The sequence below is a fragment of the Rhipicephalus sanguineus genome, chromosome 2, assembly GCF_013339695.2.
Source record: "Rhipicephalus sanguineus isolate Rsan-2018 chromosome 2, BIME_Rsan_1.4, whole genome shotgun sequence".
Classification (NCBI taxonomy): domain Eukaryota; kingdom Metazoa; phylum Arthropoda; class Arachnida; order Ixodida; family Ixodidae; genus Rhipicephalus; species Rhipicephalus sanguineus.
This window is the reverse complement of record NC_051177.1, coordinates 16,980,543-17,001,236: the sequence shown is the minus strand read 5'-3', so window position 1 is coordinate 17,001,236 and position 20,694 is coordinate 16,980,543. Positions and strand designations below refer to the sequence as shown.

Genomic DNA, 20,694 nt, shown 5'->3' with positions numbered 1-20,694 from the left:
CGAAAAATCGCCGGAGTTGGCCTTTAAACAGTGGTAGTGGGTTCGGTACCCCCGTTTGGTTACTGATGGTCCAGCGGGCGATGGCTAAGCAGGCTAGAAAAACCACGGACGAGAGTGAGCTAGTGCAGTGCGGGGTAGAGCACTGCACGGGCTCGGGCCTACCCGAAAACCCGGGCCCGGCCCGTGGGTCGGGCCGGGCCGGGTAAAGTAGTTTTCACGGCGGGCCCGGGCCGGGCTCGGGCCTGAAGCTCCGGGCTTAGGGCCGGGACCGGGTTTGAGGTGGCAGGCTCGGGTCGGGCCGGGCTTGAACCTTGCTCCGTTCTTAAGGGGACACTAAAGTGAAAGACTGAATTGGTTTAGACCGATAAAGCGTACTCTGAGAACCCGAACGTCATCAATTCCACCATTAATGAGTTTACTAATAAAGGAGAAAATCAAGGTCAAATTTCCATTTTGAAATTTCGCGCTGAAATCTCCGCACGTGACGTCACGGATTTCAAACTGTATTCGTCGTATTTTGGGGACCTTTGCTCAACAAAATTTCCACAAACTTGGTATGTTAAGTCTGTTAAGGCCCCTCAGAGGTCAATGTAGTTCATTTTTACCCACTATAAACTACGTAGGGCCCAGTAGAAGCAGTCAGAATCTATGACGTCACGGCGTTTGCAGTGTGATTTTCAAGTTGGCGTCGTTACCTGTATTTTCATGCTAGTTTTCTCTCTTAGCAAGAGTCTTGTTGCGGCGAGCGTGGTGATTTTGGTATGGTAAAAGAGTAATTTACTGGTAATAGAAAAATCGTTTTTCTCTTTAATGTGCCTTGTTCCGCATACGCTGTGCATACATATAAGTCCCATATTTTATCTCGAAAAAACACTTTTTTATGTGGGTAAGCTATTTGGAGAAGTTTTATGAGGGATAAGTGCTGAACTTCTTTTGCTTCTTGCATATGAGCTACTTGATTTATCTGAAACAGGCGAGCTAAAAGTAAATAGACCGTCATTTCATAGCAGACCTTTCCCATATCTCATATACGGGACCATTTCTGAAGGGGATTTGGCGGCAGGAGTCCAACAACATATCGATACCCATTATTGCAAAATAGTGTGGAACGGAGCAACTTGGAGCGCGCCAGACTCTATCGAAGAGGAAACCGAGGGGCATCGAGGGCACGTGCACGCGGCCGGCGCAGCAGTTCGCCTTTGAACTATATTCGCTTGAACTATATTCGCTTGACGAAATATCTGCTTGAAAAAGGACTATGACAGATTCCGTGCCGGATGATGTCCCCTTACCTCGAACCATATGCATTCAATGAGTAAGTTTCGAGAAGCTTAGTCGCACCTTTATTACCAAACCCGAACGAACCCCGAAAATATATCGAAATCGCTTCGTCCACCTCCTACCAGTCCTAACCGTGTAGTCCAATGGCCACCTTCTAGCGGTGCAACATCGCTGGGAAGGCATAAGCCATTATAATATGAAAAAAAAAAAGCAAGCACGGTGCAAACCGTGCATAACATACACTGCTGAAAAATCAAGGAGATCTCAAATTCAAGAGAGGCACTATGTTCGGGAACGAAGGGCATGAGCTGGACAGCTATGGTCATTCTGCAGAGGTCCACAAAGACATCCTAGATTTGCTTCAGTGGTGGAAGAACGACTGCCGACGCTTTCGCTATTGGCAAGGCAGATGTGGTGCGCCCGTGCGGCCAGTGCGAGCAGTGCAAGAAGCTTTAGCGCGGCAAGATATGTGATGCAACAGCGCATGGCGTGCTTAAAGCAGGAATCTCTTGATACATTGATTTTTAGCAAAATAACATGTGAAGAAGTAAACTATAAACTATGCCATAACAAACTTATAGACTGTATAGTTATACTAGCAGTGGTGCGGTATATGAAAATCATGCTATGACAAATAGCTTTTTCTTCCTTTCGGCTGCTTATACGCATACACGTGGTGCACGCGGTTCCACACCTTTACCTATAGATTAGTGTATTTACAACAACGGTCAAAATTTGTCTTTTTTTCTTTGTTTCTCTTGCTGTGGACAGGTGCTACAATGGTGAAAACAGGTTCTACATATCGAGAACGGTGCACGATTGGCTTTGTGGTTAGAGCATGCTATAAATTTCAATAGGCTATAGAGTGCAATAAAAACAAAGTGAAGTGAATGTTTTGTTCTCTGCCAAGCCAATCTAGAACACATGCTCTGGCGGTGCTCCGTGTTACGCGGCGGCGAAGTCATGCCGCTCCGATGTCGGAGCGCCCCGCAACGTGCTATAGAGCGCGTTCCGATGGACCACAACAAAGTTTATCCATCTATCAATCAATCCTTTGTTGTTATTGCGCTCCCTAACGAAACTGAACTCGTGCTGCAAATCACTTTCTTTGCTACAATGTCAGCTACAAAACGCCCTTCACGATCCCCAGTGTATTTGCAGAAAAAAATGGGTATAGAATACCACTACCGAACAAACAATCATTGTATCCAATATGTCCGCTCAACTGTTTGCACCGTGAGCCCCTTTTTACAACAAATTACCGTATGTTAAAGTATAATTGCTAGCGAAACATACGCCAAAAAGCGTATATATTTGCCAGTTAAAACACCTTGCTGTCGATTCCATGTTCGGGCAACACCTCCTAGATTACTGGGTCGGGCCTCAGTCGGGCCTGATCTGTGGTCGGGCCGGGCCGGGCCGGGCCGGGTAGGCGAAATTTTTTCTCGGGTTCGGGCCGGGCCCGGGTCCCATTTTGAGTCACCGGGCCGGGTTCGGGCGGGTAAATTTGAACGAGTTCCGGGCCCGGGCCGAGAATTACGGCCCGTGCAGTGCTCTAGTGCGGGGAATGCAAGCGCTGGTGCTATTTAGACGAGACGGCCTACGCGAGCTTAGCCGACGCTGAGAAGGCGAGCTTCGCGTGCAGGCTGTGCGAGGGAGTGAAGGCGGCCGTGCAACGCATGGAGGCTAGTATTGAGGAGCTGAAGGGGAAGCTGAGGGTGGAACGAGAGCGGAGGATTGAGCTCCAACACAGCTCGGAGCGTCGCGTGAGCGGGAGGAGGCTACCGCCCGCCTAGTAGAGCGAATGGAGGGCGATTTCAGGGAGGAACGGGAGAGCCGGGACGAGCTCGAGGAGCGGGTAAAGGCGCTAATGGCGCTTGATCCCGGTTCCGAGCGGGGTGAGGCGAAAGGCGAGGGCAGCACGGATTCTCAGGCAGGAAAGGAGGTCTGGGGGCCGCAGTGACACAGGTGGGAGCTGGCGACAGCATGGAGGCTTCGAGAAGCTACAGCGATGTGGCGCGGCAGTCCGGCGGGGCAGGGAGCACCGGCAGCGGGCTCGGGGCCGCGAGTCGGGAGCACACGGCGGACGGGGAATTAGCGGGCGCGAACAGGAGCGCAACAATCTCAAGCTGGAAGCGAACGATTGGAGCGTAGAAGGGTCCTAGTGGTGGGGGACTCCAACGTGGCCAGGGTTGAGGAGGGCGTCTTCACGACAGTGAAGGCAGACAGGAGGGTGAGAGTGGAGGCCCAGTCAGGGAAGTGCATGATGGATGCACTGGCCAAAGCTCAGGTAGTGGTAGGGGACAGCATGAATGGCGAATACCTCGTCATTATTCATGCTGGTCTCAACGATGTGCTGAAGGGAAAAAACCACAGCCTTCAGAGACAGTTAGAGGGTGGGGTGCGTGAACTTAGAGAAGCCTCTGAGAGTGTACATGTGACTATATGCACAATCCCAGACGTCCGGGGGCAGTCTAGCGGGATGGAAAGAAGAGTGGTAGAGGCTAACTGTGTCATTAGGGGTATGGGCCGGCAGCTTGGGTACAGCGTAATGGAGGTAAACCAGGACGTGTACGGGCCCGGCTCTCGCCCCTTTGCACAAGATGGCATTCATTACAGTGGCGCTACGGGCAGGAGGGTAGGTAATAGAATGGGTCGCCAAGCCACAGCTTTTTTAGGGGGACCCAGAGCCCTGAGGCCAACAGTGCAGACAAGGACGATTTCCAAGGGGCACAAATATTCAAGACGCGTAGAGTCCGTGGGAGAAGAAATCGACGTAAGCACGAGAGCCAAACTAATTCAGGCATAGGGTATATAATATGCAGGGTGGCAGGAATAGGTTGAAGTGGGGAGAGATAGAAGAGCAGCTGAGGCAGGAGGAACTGATGGTATATGGGTTTGTAGAGACACATCTTAGGGACATGGAGCAACCACCTTGCAATCCGGACTATGCATGGGAATATTGCAATAGAACAGAAGGCAGCAGAAAGGGGGGTGGAATCGGGGCATTTATTCATAAGGGTGCAGGTTGGCAATGGGTCAAGCAGGAGTGCAGGGAACATTTGTGGCTAAAGGGAAAAGTGGCAGGGCAGATGACGCTCCTTGGTTTTGTATACTTGTGGACAGGAGCAAAAGCCAGAGAGGAAAACCGAGAAATGGTGGAGTGCATAGCAAATGATACTGACGAACTAGGAAAAGAGTGCGGGATAATTATACTGGGAGATATGAACGTGCACATAGAGGATATGGATGGGTATACTGACTCAACCGGCAAAATGCTAATGGATATGTGTGAAAGGCATGATATAATCATTTGCAACAGTACTGAGAAGTGTGAAGGGCAGATAACATGGGAGGTAGGAGGGCTACAGTCAACGATAGATTATGCACTGATGTCACACAGGATGTATGATAGGTTAAGGGTAATGAACATAGATGAATATGGCTCCAGAAGCCTAGGTAGTGATCACAAACGTATCAAGCTGAGTTTTGGAAGAGAAATGAAAATAGGAAGGGGGCAAGATGAGCAACCACAGAGGAACTTTTGTTCGGAAAGAAGGCAAACAGAAATAGCAACTAAACAAATTGAGAAAGTAATCACCGAGGATACTAAAACAGTGTGGACGTACACAAAGCTAACTAGACTGAGCTAGAGCTTGCTAAAGTACGAGCCAAGTCGACCGGGAAAGAGAGAGACAAACCCAAGAGCTGGTGGGACGAGGAAGTTAAGAGGGCCATAGTAAAACGTCAGGAAGCCTCGAAGGAACACAGATATGCTAAGTAGAGGGGTGAACCGGAAGATGATGTCGAAAGAAAATGGAACTAACTTCTTAAGCTGTAGAAGGGAAGCATCCCATCTTATCAATGAAAAGATTAGAAGAAAGGGGGCCCAGTGGTTGGCAGAAGTAAACAAGAAGGACAGAAAGGCAGCTGCAAAGTTCTGGAACCATCTCAACTTCCTGAATAACAAGACAAGCCTAGAGCAGAGGTTTATAACTACAGCTCAAGATGTCAGGCTAGAAGGGGATGAGGCAATGGAATATATAAGAACAATGATGACAGAAAAATTTAAACAAGGAAGCGCCACATGCATCCTAACAGACAAGGATAGAGCAAGTAGCGCAGTGGCTCCACTTGGACAACGAGTGGGAAACGGCAGAGAAGAGAGTTCCTAGTAGCACATCAACAGGCCCTGACGGCATCCCAATTATGCTCATAAATTGGGTCCAAAGTCTAAGCAAACATTAAGAGAGGCAGAGAGCAAAACAGTAATGGATGGTGAAGTCCCGATGGGTGGAAACTAAGCAGAATGAGCATGATCTATAAAGGAAAGGGGAACAAAGCAGACATAAACAACTACCGCCCTATAACAGTGACATCAGTGGTTTACAGGCTGGTGATGCAAATTATAAAGGAAAGGCTGCAGGCATGGGTAGAGGATGAGGGGGTGCTGGGGGAACTGCAAAATGGGTTCTGGAAACAAAGGAGGTTGGAGGACAATCTGTTCTCATTGACACAGTGTATTGAAATTGCAGAAAAAAAACACAGACCCCTGTGGCTGGCATCTCTGGATATCAAGGGAGCCTACGATAGTGTGATTCAAGAGGACTTGTGGGAAATACTGGACACACTAGATGTGGAACATGGAATAACTAATCTCTTAAAGGATATTTATAATGATAACAGGGTAGTTATAAAATAGGCAAAGCAGGTATCCAAGCCTATAGAGATACAACGAGGGCTTAGACAAGGGTGTCCCCTGTCACCCTTGTTATTTATGCTGTACCTAAGAGGATTAGAAGCCAAATTAGAAGGGAGTGGACTTGGCTTCAGCCTCTCTTTTGTCAAGCGAGGAAAACGATTTGAACAGTCATTACCAGCATTGATGTATGCAGATGATATAGTATTAATGGCCGACAATAAGGAAGATTTGCAGGGATTGATAGCCATCTATGGTAATGAGGGAGATAGGTTAAATTTGAAGTTCAGTAAGGAAAAATCGGCAGTCATGATTTTTAATGATAACCAAGGCAGTGAGCATAGGATACAGGAGGTCACACTGGAAATAGTGGATAAATACAAATACCTTGGCGTATGGATAAGCAACGGGGCTTAGTATCTAAGGGAGCACGAAAGATACGTGGCGACTAAAGGTAACAGGAATGCAGCTGTAATGAAAAATAGGGCACTGTGGAATTACAATAGGTATGATGTTGTGAGAGGGATCTGGAAAGGGGTCATGGTTCCTGGTCTGACGTTCGGCAATGCTGTCTTGTGTATGAGATAAGAGGTTCAAGCAAGATTAGAAGTTAAGCAACGTGGCATAGGTAAGGCTGGCTTTGAGAGCACATGGGAATACACCAAATCAGGGGGTACAAGGTGACATGGGATGGATCATCATTTGAGGGCAGGGAGGCTAGCAGCAAGATAAAATTTGAGGAGCGATTGAGAGAAATGGGGGAGGAGCATTGGGCTAGGAAAGTTTTCAGCTACTTGTACATGAGGAATGTCGATACAAAATGGAGGAAGCGGACCAGAAAATTGACAAGTGAATACTTTGAAAACCGCAGGAGACCGAACCAAAGGGAACTGTCGGTTAAGAAGAATGTGAATGAAACTGAAAGGGACATGTGGAAAATAGGGATGAGTATGAAATCAGCACTGGAGACCTACCGAACTTTCAAGCAGGAAATTGCGAAGGAAAAGATCTACGATAATTCTCACGGTAGTTCTCTGCTGTTTGAGGCCAGGACGTACCGAGCCAAATACGAAGGAATAGACACGTTATGTAGTGCGTGTGGAGAGGAGGAAGAAACGGCTGAACACTTGATACTGGTCTGTAAAGGGCTTCACCCTACAGTTCAAGAAAATGGCGCAGAATTGTTCAAAGCATTGGGGTTTAGGGACAGTGAAGGTAAAATAGACTTTAAGCGGGTAGAAATAACCAGGAGGAGGTTATCTGACTGGTGGCTACAATCAAGGCACGAGTGAAAATTCCGTCACCTACACAGTGCTAGTATTTAACTGTATTACGGCTAGGTGGCGTGAGCCGCCGCCCGATCTAAAGGGTACAGTCTTATCCATCCATCCATCCATCTTGCTGCTACTGCTGCAGCTGTCAACAGCTCCGCTAACCAGGTATCTGCAAATGTTAGGAAGTCTACAGACAAACTGAAGCTCTCTCCAGCCGGGATCGCATTACGTAGCGGACAGATAACTGCGTCGGCGTTCCGACGTGCGTACGTGGGATTGGTATGCCTTGAGAACGCTACGTTGTACAATCTAAATACAAGTCAGTAAAGCGTACAACGCGTCACTTGTATGTTACACATAAACACTGTTACAGAGCGCCAATGTTGTGATTTCACTGCTTCTTTCGTCACTTCTCAACCTGCTACTTTACAAATGATCGAAGTGAAAATGTTTGAGCATGTCTAGTGCTGCGGCTGCTCCAAGCCTCACGGAAAATGTCGCCTCAGTTGGACGACGACGACAAGAACAAAATCGCAGCTACTGGCGAGATTCGCAAAGTGAATCAAGCTTTTCTTACTGATTTTTACACTCCTCCCAGCTCTTTCGTCCATTGCCGCACTAGATAAGCAACGCTGTTTGACGATTGAGGAAACAAGCACTTGCAACGCTCAACACAGCAGACAAAACAGCAGTGCTGACGTGTTAGAAGCTGGCCAGTGATGTTACTGGCTCTCGCGATCACCTGATAGTATTTGTTTACGAGTAGGCCGACTATGTCACGGGCCACTGAGTGCTTTTCGAAATCGAAACTGCCTCCGGTCGTAACATATGAGCATATAACTAAACATTCGTCTCGCACTAGGGCAAATGAGTTTCGTTGCCGCCATTAACGAGTCAGTAGCCACTGATTAAGAGCAAAAAACAGAGGTTCACAAATTTTCTGTCACCACTCCTTTAAGCGAGGCCTGCTCTTGACCACTTTAGCGACTAGTCTTGACCTCAAATAGAAAGCCCAACCCGCTGTGGCGACCGCATGACAAGTCAATGGCATACTTCACCACCATGTGGTCACGTGGACCGAAACATTCCCCCCGGCAGGCACGTACCAAACCTTCGAAACGGTGCCGTAATAGCGGAGTTGCACGCATTTGATGATCGAAACGCGGCGATCGCTCGTTTCACTCTTTCCTTTGCTACCCTCCGCTCGTCGGCTGGTATCCTCTCCAAAGCTGCTGGCCCTCCTCGCCGAGTGCCACTCCCAATCTCACGTGACATATCGTCATCGCTGACACACTCTTCGAAACAGCGTGCACGGTGCACTTCCGGTTGCCGCGACTCCGTGCTGCGTGCACGCCTTCAAAGGATCGGCAACATGATGGACCCATACGGTGACACGCCATGCCAGAGCACCTCCGCTCGAGATAGGAGCCAAGCACCGCACACTGATGTACGAAAGATACAGGCATGCGCAGGGTTCTTCATCAGGGGGGGGGGGGGCAAAGGTTCACCGCAGCGCCCCCCCACCCTATTAAGTCAATGTATGGAGTAGATTTTGCACCACCCCCCCCTCTTAAATGACTCGAAGGGTCAATGTACAGGGCAGGTTTTGCGCCCCCCATCTTAGGTGATTAGGGGGAGCAGCCGCCGCCCCTGCCCCCCCCCCCCCCCTGTGCGCACGCCTATAATGGAAGCCATCGCAAAACGCTGTCGGATTCAGTTCGCGCAGCTTATCAAACCGGTAGGCGTGACTGTGTTGTTACGCTAGCGATTTGGCAATTGCGTTACGGGCCGCATTTGCCGATTTGCAACACGACGAAGAACAGCAAGGAGTGCGGGCAGCTGCTTGCAGACTAAGATTCAACATCACAGATTCAACATGTTAACGTCACACACGTCACTGGGAAGGCCGGAAAGGCCCGGAGAGGTGAAGGGATTGTTTCTTGGTATTTGTGGCGCGCCCGCGGCTTGTAGCGCTGCCACGTGTGGCATCGTTGATCGTGACGGCATGTTTGAAAAAATATTGGAGGTGGTTTAGGGGCCCCCTTTAAGTTAGAGTTACTCGAGTAGAGTAGCACAGGTATGTACAGATCTGACTACAATGCCGTGTGGTCCGTCTCGTTTATTTGAAGAGCATGTTCAACAAAAATAAAGCAAAAAGTGCTCATGGAAATTTGTGGCTGGCAAGAAATACTGTTCAAAGGAACAGAAGCCACACTGCTCTTTTCTTCGTCACGTAAAAAAATGTCTTGATACCACCCTGGTGGCATGAAAAATTTTCTTAAACAAAGCAATGAATCAGGTTTAAATAGGGAAAACAGTGGCTGTGAGATACAACCACCTCAATTTTTTTAGAGACAACAAAGGAAACTTAAGCAAGGAATACAGTGGTTATGAGACACAAGGCTCAGTTTTTCAGAGACAACAAAGACAAAATGTAGACATGCTGCAACTGCAGAAAGAAATGAGAGGTGCCATCTAATGCACCAATGGCATATGTTAAGAAACAGGCACTAAACAGCAGACATCTTTTCCTCAACTTTAGAAAAACAGGATCTGCACATTATTCAAAGCTATGTTGGGTATCTTCTAGGTTAAAAAAGAAGAGAAACTGACTAGACCCCAGAACACTTTCTATGAGGAAAAAGGAACAGCATATTAGAACTTCATTTTCTGAAGGTAACAAAAATATGTTTTAACAAAAATTATTCACGACTAAAACATGAGCTAGCACCTTGCAGCAGACTAATAGGGAAAGAAAGAAATGGAAGAAGCAAAGCCAGACACACGGCACCATGAATGCATGGCTGAAACAAGGCTATGTGTGGCATTGCACTTAACATCTTTTTTTTTTTTTTACGGCAGTTGTGGCTTTACTGTTCTTAAACAATAGAAACACTTGTTTAAAAATCTGACTTGGTAGACATAGTAATACAAGAACGCCTACATAAGGAGTGAGCAACTTGCCCACAGGAAGCAAACGAACCTTAAGTCAGTGGATATCAAAAAATGCATGAACATAGGATGAAGGACAACAAGAGGTCACAGTTAGTAGTGAGAGCACAAAATGAACAATACAAATGTCACAAGGCTTGCAATAGGTGTTGAAACACTTTTAACTGCAAGAATAGCAAAGAGAGTGGCCTTTAGTATGATGTGGCCTTTAGTTTAGAGTGGCCTATGCAAAAAGAGTGGCCTTTAGTATGATGATGAACTTTCAGGAACACCCTGTGTATTGCACTTATGGCATGAGTGACTAGAGTAAGGCTGCAACAATGTTTAAAAATGAGCAATGCTAGAATGTGACCATGTTGCGGTGTGGCAGTGCTGCACAGGTCTGACTAGTTTTGATGAATAGACCATGTCACAGTATGACCAATGTGCAGCCTATTGTTTAAATTATCACAGTAGCATCACAAGTAATAACTCCTACTAACAGTAACACTGCTCATGTTGAGTCTTTCAGACAAGGCAGCTAATAATATAAGAGAACTATAGCGAACAGTTCTAAAGCACAAACATGGCGATTCATCCTAGTTAACACTAATTTGCTGTTTCCTTTTGGCAGTAGAGCAACAATCCACTCCATGTAAACTGCATTCATGTGTTCAGAGAAAGGTAATCAGCACCTAAAGAAAAATACCACAGCTGCAGCAATTGCAGACACATACAATGATACTGAATGAAGGCAAAGTATTGGTGAGGCGATGAACATTCAAGGCACACAAAAATGGCTGCAATCACCTCAGAGTGGCAGTGCCCTTTATCACAGGTAAAGAAAAATCGCAGGAGTTATGTTCTACAAAAATGGCTGCAATCACCTCAGAGTGGCAGTGCCCCTTACCACAGGTAAAGAAAAATCACACGAGTTATGCTGCTGCAAAACAGAATTTTTCAGAAGACTAGGGTGAGAGTAACCCGGAAACTTGTGCATGCGTACCACATGTAGAACACTCCCGACCTACCAAACATTATCACAGTGCAGTCAATTCTGAGGTTGCACAACAACTGGTGATGCCATTTCATAGCTGTGGGATGGTGATGCATTTCCAACAGTGCCAAAGCCAGGTGAAGAGGACAGGGAGTTGTCTTCTGCAAGTACACATTCAAGACATATTGTCTTAGTGCTCTTCTTATGCAGATTCTGTGCAGCATTAGACAATGGCAGTCTGTCACAACATACACTTGACGTATTTCCAGGATTTTATTTATTAGCTAGGCAGTGAAGAAACGCTGGGCTCATGACATTGTCAATAAATTAAACAGTTTAAAGTCAACAATAACAGCTCTATTACAATTAAACGAAACCACAAAACTTTGATCCCAAATACAACACAACTGGTAGATTACATAATAGTGCCTCTACCAGGAAGCTAACGCTAACTACAGTAGAATTTAGCATAAGAAATTTTCAGTTTTCAAGCCTTGGCAATCATATCAAGAAAGGAAAGCAAGAGAAAGAGGTTTCTCAGTATGCCAACTATCCTACAAATACATGAATACACTTGGGATACATCAGAGAGGTTTAGTATAGCGTAAAACACTTACATTAGTGTGCATCTCGATGCTAATGTGCATCTCAATGCTAACGCTAATGCAAACACATCCAGCGCCGCCAAGATGTAAAAATGCATTTGTTGAAGATTTGTCGCTAGCTTTACTACTTATAAAAATTGGGGAGGGGTGAAGCATGTAGGGAAGGGTGTTTCAGCTCCACTAACGTGAAACCTGTGGAGGGGCGAAGCATGCACTGTGTGCCGGTGTTTGCCACAGCAAGATCACTGCTAATGGGCAATGCGAGACAGTAGAGAGATTAGACACAGAGACCCGCAGTCCGCTTTTAGTTAACATGCATGCTGCAAATTTTTATTGTTCAACTACGCACAAGAGAAATCTCCCACCGGCACTACATTGCAGGTCAAGATCCAGTGCCTATAGGCCTCCAACGCTCAAGTTTGCGCAGCGCCGTCCACCGCCCCAGCGGAGAGAGGGGAAAGCTCCGGTAGCTCGGACGGGTCGCTCTTGCTTGGTTTTCCCATTGCTCGCGCGGAGAACGTGCTCCCCGGGGATTCTATCTCGCATTTTTCACGCTATGGGTGCTGTTCCTTCGTCGTACTCGAAAGCATAATAATAATAATATCTGGGGTTTAACGTCCCAAAACCACGATATGATTATGAGAGACGCCGTAGTGGAGGGCTCCGGAAATTTCGACCACCTGGGGTTCTTTAACGTGCACCTAAAGCTAAGTACACGGGCCTCAAACATTTTCGCCTCCATCGAAAATGCAGCCGCCGCGGCCGGGATTCGATCCCGCGACCTTCGGGTCAGCAGTCGAGCGCCATAACCATACTCGAAAGCAGGCACGCAGTCCTGCTGCATTGTGAACTCTCACAAAAGTTTAAAAATGATGAAGAGCCGAAAACTGCCCGTCAAGTTGTACCGTTTCCAATGCAAGCAGTGCGAGGAGCAGAGGCGTCAAGAGTGAATTATGTCAGTTTGCCGTGATGCTTTCGCAGTCTTGTCACCTTGAAGCAATTTTTGTCGTACACAGCATTATGAACTATTAACGGGGAGAAACGCGATGATCGTGCTCATTTGAAAGGGAAGTGCGTTTGTGAACCGAAGCTCCAACAAATAGACAGCCGCTGTACGTTTTGAGATTGCGCGCTGGCTTTCCAAGTCAACCATTTGTAACGTGACAGCAGCGGAGCAAGTGGACTTAATACACCACAGTTTAAATAACGTACCATGAGTACTAAGTGTTTAATTCAGCTGATTGCGGTGCATTTCCCATCGCGGCTCCCTGTAAACAGAATTAAGCTGCATGTTTGCACTGAGCGTTTATATTGGCCTTGCATGCGACACGCCGTGATTGCTTAGCAGGCTGAAGTGTTGCGCTGCTAAGATCGTGGTCATGGGTTCGATTCACGCATACGGCAACTGCATTTCGATGGAAGTGAAATGCAGTAACACCGCCGTACTTAGATTTACGCACACATTGAAGAACCCCAGGTGGCCGAAATTATTCTGAAGTCCCCCACCAGGCGTGCCTCGTAATAATGTCGTGCGTTCGGTGCGTAATATATATCCTTGCATGCGCGTGAGCCGCGGGCAATATACAGCTGCCGCTTTGGAAACGAGCTGAAAAAAGAACCAAGGTGGCAATCAAATTTTCGATGGCTTCGCGAATTAAGATGCGCTTATCATCGGGCACAAATCTCGGCATAATCATAAACATGCGCGATCCCAGTGGGTATTGTATAGTATGATGCTGACCAAGCAAGCTGTCGAAACAACCAAAGCGACATTCGAATAAGTGAACACGGTGCGTGATCAGGCGTCGATATTATTCGAAATGAAACACGCCTCTGCAAGAAACATGCATGGTCGAAGTGGGCATGAAATATATATATATTTTTGCGCGTATCATTATGCTGTCAAAGGGAGCTCTAAAAAAAATCCAAGGTGGCATTAAACTTGCGATCCGATGTTGTTATCATTCGATGCAAACCTCGGCAAAAGCGAAAATCCCACGAAACTGAACACTACGGATTGTGATGCAGCCAGTGACTCAACAGGGCAGATGTAAATTTATGCTCTTCACACTGAGCTCATAATAAATTTAAAGATGCACAACAAACTTGCCATCCAAGCAATCGAAAAGTTGTCAATAGAAAACGCACGCGAAAGCGTGGTGGATGTTTGCTGACAGCTCTGAGTAGACACGACTGCCGCAACGAATGTGCGTTTTACCGGTAACATAATTACAGAACTCGCGCAGTCACCTCCCTATTCATGTCAAAGAAATGTGCCTGTCCAGCATCGGCACGCACGTAGCGCTCGTACAAACAGCATCGTCCTTGACGACCTGCTTGGTCCCGAAAAGGTGGTCGATCAACCGCCCTCCTCTGGTGATATTCCCACCATGAAAACGTCTTTTCCATCTTTGGGATCTTTCTAAACCTTCAGAGCAAGTGACACGTGAAGTTGCACATGCACAGCGAGCAGAAAACAGCGCGTGTAGGGTGTGTGAACGTGCTGAGACAGCGCTGTCAAAAGGCAGGCGTGGGGAGAGGAGCGACCGGTTTTTGCAAGAAAGGCGGCGAAACGCATGCGACGCAGCGCCCCCTGGCCGAGCTTGGGAGGCCTATATATACGGAGTGGCTGGTGAACGGTTGTGCGGCGCGAGCAGTCGGTTTTAAATGCGAAGCATTTCTTAGCGAACCTCTGGCACTTTGAGCGTTTCTATCTACGTATCTATCTATCTATCTATCTATCTATCTATCTAGCCGCCTACGTCTGGGTGCTGTCATGATCGCCTCCTTAACTTCGTGTAGACCAAAATTTGCAATGGAGGGTAAGAGGATTTGACGAATATGATTGCCGGGTCATGACATGAATAACGTTAAAATCCTGTCGTGTACGTCGTCAAACCCTTTCCACTAGACACGTGTGGCACATAGCCGTTTGCCACGGGCTGCGGTGTACGGGTATGCGCCACAGGTGATTGACAGTTTATATCTACCCAGGATCGGCGAGAACAGACATTGGTAACTTAAATGCTAGAGCGTTAAGGAAAACCAACATCGGCAGCGTTGACTCAACGAATGGAAAGAATAAAAATTAGGAGTTCAGCAGGAATCGAACCCAAGCATTCTGCGTGGCAATCAGGTATTCTACCACAGAGCCACGCCAGGTCTATAAACTGGTTTGGGAAACCAGCCTACGCAGGCGTACCATCGGTGCAACGTCACCTGTGGTTGTGGTGCTGGCTATCTAATTTTACAAGACAGCAACAAGCACTACATGATACTCCTGCGATGTGTACCTACTCCTACGATGCAGGCGTCATATCAGATGAACGTCTGTAGTTCCATTGTTGGCTCCTCTTTTATAGCAGTCTAATAAACATTACATCTGTATTCCTATGACTCAGGAACCTATATTGAAGCATTGCTCGACCCCGGAAGAATACATTAACGAAAGATACATATGATATCCACATCACCGCACCGTAAAGTGCACTTCGTCCACCAGAACGACGCAGTGTCCTCTTCATTTCTTACGAGGCTAGGCGATGGCCTCATGTTGACCGAGGATGATGCCAGATTAATTAACAGCCGCTTTGTAGACTAGGCTACGTAGGCCACATACGCCCAGGTAGTCTACGAATACGACAAACACCATCCACTGAAGTTGGTCTACGTAGCACTATCCAGGCCTGCCAGCCTCGACGGCCTATACCTCACCACATGAAGGGTGGCTTCAGGTTCGGACATGTCGCCGGCTCTGTCGACAGATAATTTGTCGACGAAATGACCGAGGCATCCACGAATTCCAACAGCTCTACTATACCACATACTTCACTACACATGGACCCCTCGTCACCACGATCACGACCGGATCCTATAACAAGCCATGACCAGCTGCTGGTGCTGACTGATCATGGTGATGATGCCCTTGTTCAAGAACGGTCAAGAACTTCTTCCACACATGCACACGGGTTCGTGAAACGTGCGTGCGTTCCCGGGACACGTATAAGCACTACATAACAGCTTAGCGCTTCTGGTTTTTGTAATACCCACGTTGCCATTGGCAGTGTTACCCAACCGTAAACAACTGTTTATATAACACATATGCGGCTCTTCAACATATACAGTAGAACCCCGCTGTTACGTTCCTCACTGCTGTGTTTTCCCGGCTGTTACGTCGTTTTCCGCCGGTCCCGGCATAGCTCCCATAGGATACAATGTATTGGGAACCCCGCTGTTACGTCGTAACTGTCGGACCGTTCCCGTATGATACGTCGCGAAGTGCGCTCGGAGCCGACCGAGTGACTACCAAAGAGAGCCGCCATGGTGCATTTTCACGCAGCCTGGCCTCGTTTGACCGTAATATTAGCCGCATGAGAGGCGCAAGCAACAGAATCTTTCAATTGATGCAAACAAAAGCATGGCCTTCGAGATTCAAATTGCAAAGATGGCGTCTATGACGTAACTGCTCGCGAAAGCAAGGCCTTCGAGATTGGCATTTACTATTGACAAAAGCATAGCCTTTGAGATTTGCATTGCACAAACATGGCGTGTATGACGTAACTGCTTGCAAAAGCAAGGCCTTCGAGATTGGCATTCACTTCTGCCATTGCGTTGGCGTAGACTCATCATCATCGTTATTTGTCGGAGAGCGGGAGGAGTTCGAGCTGGTTGGAGCTTGCATGGTCGTGCGTGCGGTTTGTGGTCGGACTCGCCGCGCCGGTCGTGATTGCGTGTGCTTAGTTCTTTCATGCCTACAGCTGTTGGTTTTAAAAAAATCACATACGTTGATTACATTTCTGTGGATGAGGCCGTCGTAAGCTCCGCGTTTCTATCCATCGACTAGATCGCGGCTGAGCGCGCCAATTTTCGTGCTGCTCGTAAGAATTGAAATAAAATTCTGTACCACTAAATATTTTGCCGTTTTTTCCTGTTTTTCGGCTCTTACGTTTCCCGTCTCTTACGTTTATTTCCTACGGTCCCTTCAAAAACGTATCAGCGGGGTTCTACTGTATATGTGTGCGTATATAATCTATAGAAATCTTTAGCGTCATTTTGTAATGTGTCGCTCAGTAAAAAAAGTTACGCCACAGTCACCTACCCGCCACATGCTTCGCATAACATCGACTCCCTCGGTACGTGGGATCTGCCGAATTTTTTTCAATAAAGAAACTCGCCAGCAGACGTTGCCTGCACCGTTGCTGACTCTCCTGGGCGAGGTCGCATTCTCGTTCCTTGCGAGCTGGTAGTTCAACGTTCATCGCAGAAAGAGCGTTTCCATAGTCAATGCGCGCTGTTCGCTCTCTCTCGCCACACGGCGAGCACTGAGGCAGTGGCACCCTCTCTTGTGCTCAAGCAAAATGGACAGTCATGACAGCAGAGGACGATGCACGCCGACACACCGAGACCCTAAGATGCTTTGCCCTTAAAACATTAAATACTGACAAGTCAAATTCATACGAAGGGATCAAGTGGTATGCCAAGCAGACAGGAATATATACCTATGAACCTACTAGTAACAGTGCCCATTATGAGGCAAATAATGCTAAATTTCCATTAAAGGTGTTACATTTGAGTAAATTTTATATGGTCCCAAGCCATGATTGCTGAATTTGGTACACAGTTTAAAATATTTTTGTGCCAGTTATTTAAAAGCCCTAAATATAACATATTTCAATAAGTATGGCAACTATGAAAGAAATACCATACAGACCTTCACTGAAACTGTTTGTGGTTGCTGGCGTCTCTGACACACTGCATCTGACATCAGGCATAACTATGCTGGTGTCAGCCACATATGGCACAATTGTGAGGCTGAAGTTTCCGTTGTATCCCTGTACTGATGGGAACACACATGGTTGCACAGTGGTGCCATATGTCCGAAAATACTGCAAATATAACAGAGAGGAAGAAATAAGTGGAAATAACACTTAGACGACTTCCATAAACATTCTGATGGGCTTTCACAGAATACACAAGCTTCCGGTGTCTTCAAAGAATCTTAGACAGGGCTGCACTGGTGAGGATATTAATTACATTCACATAAGTATATTAGGAGTATCAAATGCGGTAAATGGGCCCCTTTAATTAGACTCTCTACCAAACAGCCGGCAAGCATGAAGTTCCATACGTGCATGCAAGTGAATTCCGAAATTTGTATCACCCCAGGAGTTTTTTAAAGCTTGCTCTCAGTACACCAGCAAACAGACCTGGAACAGCGAAGACTGACAAGCCCTAACTAAAAGGCTTTTCAAAATAATACATAATTTAAAACAAGCAACAAGTTTAGTTAAGTGTAGTTTAGTTAGTGTACCACGTTGGAAACAATATATGGCTGGTGTTACTGTTTCGTGAGTGAAGATTCTTCACGTGGGTATGCAGCAAAGTGATTACATCAATTGAATAATGTAAGTCAGCCGGCACTGGGCAACAGCAAAATATATATGAAGTTGTGCACTGCATTCAAAGCCGGGCACAGATAGGCATTGTCTGGGAAAAGCTGCACTCGTACACATGTGCACAAGTTCGACCATCACAAATTACAGTTGGATCGAAAACTTGTCCACTCATGCAGAGCATCTTCTTTGTGTACACTGTCACCAAAGAAATTTTTTTGCAAGCGCACATCCGGAAAATTGCAGTCCCATATGTTTACTGTCCTTGGTGCACTAAGAGCTGTGCACACCACCTATCAACACCACCCTTTTCATGGTTAACTCAGGTGCGTTGTACTTTTTGTGCTTCCGTCTTCCATCACTTCAACTACCACTGGTGGCAGCAGGCAGTACATTTATAAGCCAGTGTTTTGCGGAAGACCAAAACATTACTGCTCTGCAATAATAATCAGTTGCAAATGCAAAGGATGGTAGCACAGAGTGTGCTTTCACATATGGCATTTAGTCTGGCTCAGGCCACAGCCAATGAATACAAGTAAAGCAAATAAAGTTCTGGTGTCTAAAAAGAAAAATCTAAGAATAACATACGTCACAGCCGATGTTGTAGAAGAATCGCAGGGTTGGAACATCTGGAAGGCCAGAAAGGTAAAAAGAGCAATTGTAATCATCTATCAGGGGCCAGGAAAACTGCTAGGTGTGTATTAAAACTGAAAAACAGCATAAAACTAGGGGTGTGCGAATATTCGAAATTTCGAATATTTTTCGAATAGTGTTTGCTATTCGATTCGATTCGCACTGAAATTTTACTATTCGAACTATTCGAATTTCCCAAAGACAAATGCAGTCAACGTCTGGTTGAAAGTGACCCCTTCAGATTTTTAATATGCTTCACCTCATCACACCCCCGTATTGCGGCAAAGCTGCCTTTCAAGCTCCGTTTAGCCAAGAGACAGTCAACATCCGTTTGGAAGTGGTCCCTAGATTTTTAATATGCTTCACCTCAGACACCCCCGTATTGCGGCAAAGCTGCCTTTCAAGCTCCGCTACGGTCGCAAATGTATTAACTCAAGAAAACGCTGGTTCCAATATGGAGATGAAAGATGTGGCAGAGTTGGGGGCTCAATTAATGCTGTTTTGGACCTGACATTTGGGCAGGAAGTCTGAAAAATCGGACGCCGAAGCTTTTTAGCATCCAAAATTTCAGATGTTCTTATATATCGACGTCTACGAGGCAGATTTGGAACTCCGGACTTGAAGGGAGCACACCCTTGTCTGCCACATCAGTTGGCCTTCCCCAGAAGTTGAAAGAGAAGGAGAGGCTGAGGAAATGGCATCTCTGCCTATCACGTGTAAAGTGTTGTCGGCAACACTTTGGTTGCACCAAATCATGTACATAAATACAATTCGGCCTCTATATTACCTCATTCTTGATAAGAAAGACGACTATGAAATATGACCCCACCAGCGCTTCATCAACCTAGCGAAAAGAAACACTTTCATGTTGCTATCTCACAAGAACCTACTTAGGGATTCTCTGCAACTTTTTCTGTAATTTCACTTCGAATTATTCGAAAAATGTTTGAGAAATATTCTAAAATTATTCGAAATTATTCGATTCGATTCGCACTCAATCTTTATTATTCGAATTCGCTTCGCACCCAAAATTGTGCTATTCGCACAGCTCTACATAAAACTCAAAATAGAACAGAGGAAAAGGGCATTATAAATGCATTGTCTAAGAGCAAATTTACTTACACCAACATGCTTATGTAGAGGTGTGGGGGAAAAAAGGGCAGCTGAACACATGCTGCCTGAAAATAATGCTTCAATAACCGAAACCCATGAGGATCAACACTCAAAAACTTGTCACTACTATATTATATGCTGTTTCCTTTAACACTTATTACATCATTTACTCTCACCAGCTGCTAAAATGTGAATGAGTGACATCCCAAATCTAAAAGAGAACATAGTGGTGCTTTACATTGGTTGTAGCCACAATGGAATTTTTTTTTATGCACAATAAATGTCAGCACAGAGACACTTTAGTGCTTCAACATTAGAAGCCACATTGTGCAATAGAATTCTGTGGTTAATGTGGCACTAATGTCATTCTTGCGTAAGTCTTGGCGTAGTTCTAAATCCTGCGCTTAACACTTTCGTGACCGCACCTATTCCCATCGATAGTATGTTATCGATGACTTCAAGATCAAGTTTTGGCACTCTCTGAGCGGTTCTGGACAGCTAACGCAATACAAAGCATAAAATAACATGTTTTTTATTAGTTTTGCTTGCGAGTTTGTTTTTTCCACCGCGGGGAAATTTTTAAAGGAGTCCTGACACAAAAATTTTCGCCCCGCGTTTTTTTTGCTGCAATGTGTTGCTGGGGGCCTGTTAGTCATAACACGGCACATCGTTTGCTGCAACGCGCGACAGATAACTAATTACAAGCTCCTCATTACCGACACAGCCTCAGTTTCAGTTTGACAGAGCTCCAAAACGACAAGCCGCCGGG

At 46.3% G+C, this 20,694-nt stretch overlaps 1 protein-coding gene, 2 long non-coding RNA genes and 1 pseudogene across 3 annotated transcripts; 3 read left to right on the top strand and 1 right to left on the bottom strand.

Moving 5' to 3' along the window:
• The first annotated feature begins 3,085 nt into the window (after nt 1–3,085).
• LOC119381060 (uncharacterized) lies at nt 3,086–4,812 on the top strand. Its single transcript, XM_049412141.1, has 2 exons — nt 3,086–3,179; nt 3,393–4,812. Exons 1-2 carry the CDS (start codon nt 3,086–3,088, stop codon nt 4,088–4,090), a joined length of 792 nt encoding a protein of 263 aa, XP_049268098.1. The 3' UTR covers nt 4,091–4,812.
• A 701-nt stretch (nt 4,813–5,513) lies between these two features.
• On the top strand, nt 5,514–7,398 carry LOC125757105 (uncharacterized; annotated as a pseudogene).
• A 1,897-nt stretch (nt 7,399–9,295) lies between these two features.
• Nucleotides 9,296–11,231, top strand: LOC119382457 (uncharacterized). The gene is made up of 3 exons (XR_005181537.2): nt 9,296–9,641; nt 9,673–11,023; nt 11,101–11,231. It is a non-coding gene; the product is annotated as an uncharacterized LOC119382457 (long non-coding RNA).
• On the bottom strand, nt 10,651–18,811 carry LOC119382459 (uncharacterized). The gene is made up of 4 exons (XR_005181538.2): nt 18,768–18,811; nt 17,498–17,672; nt 11,073–11,343; nt 10,651–10,995 (listed from the first exon to the last, which is right to left on the bottom strand). It is a non-coding gene; the product is annotated as an uncharacterized LOC119382459 (long non-coding RNA).
• Between the last annotated feature and the right edge of the window lie 1,883 nt (nt 18,812–20,694).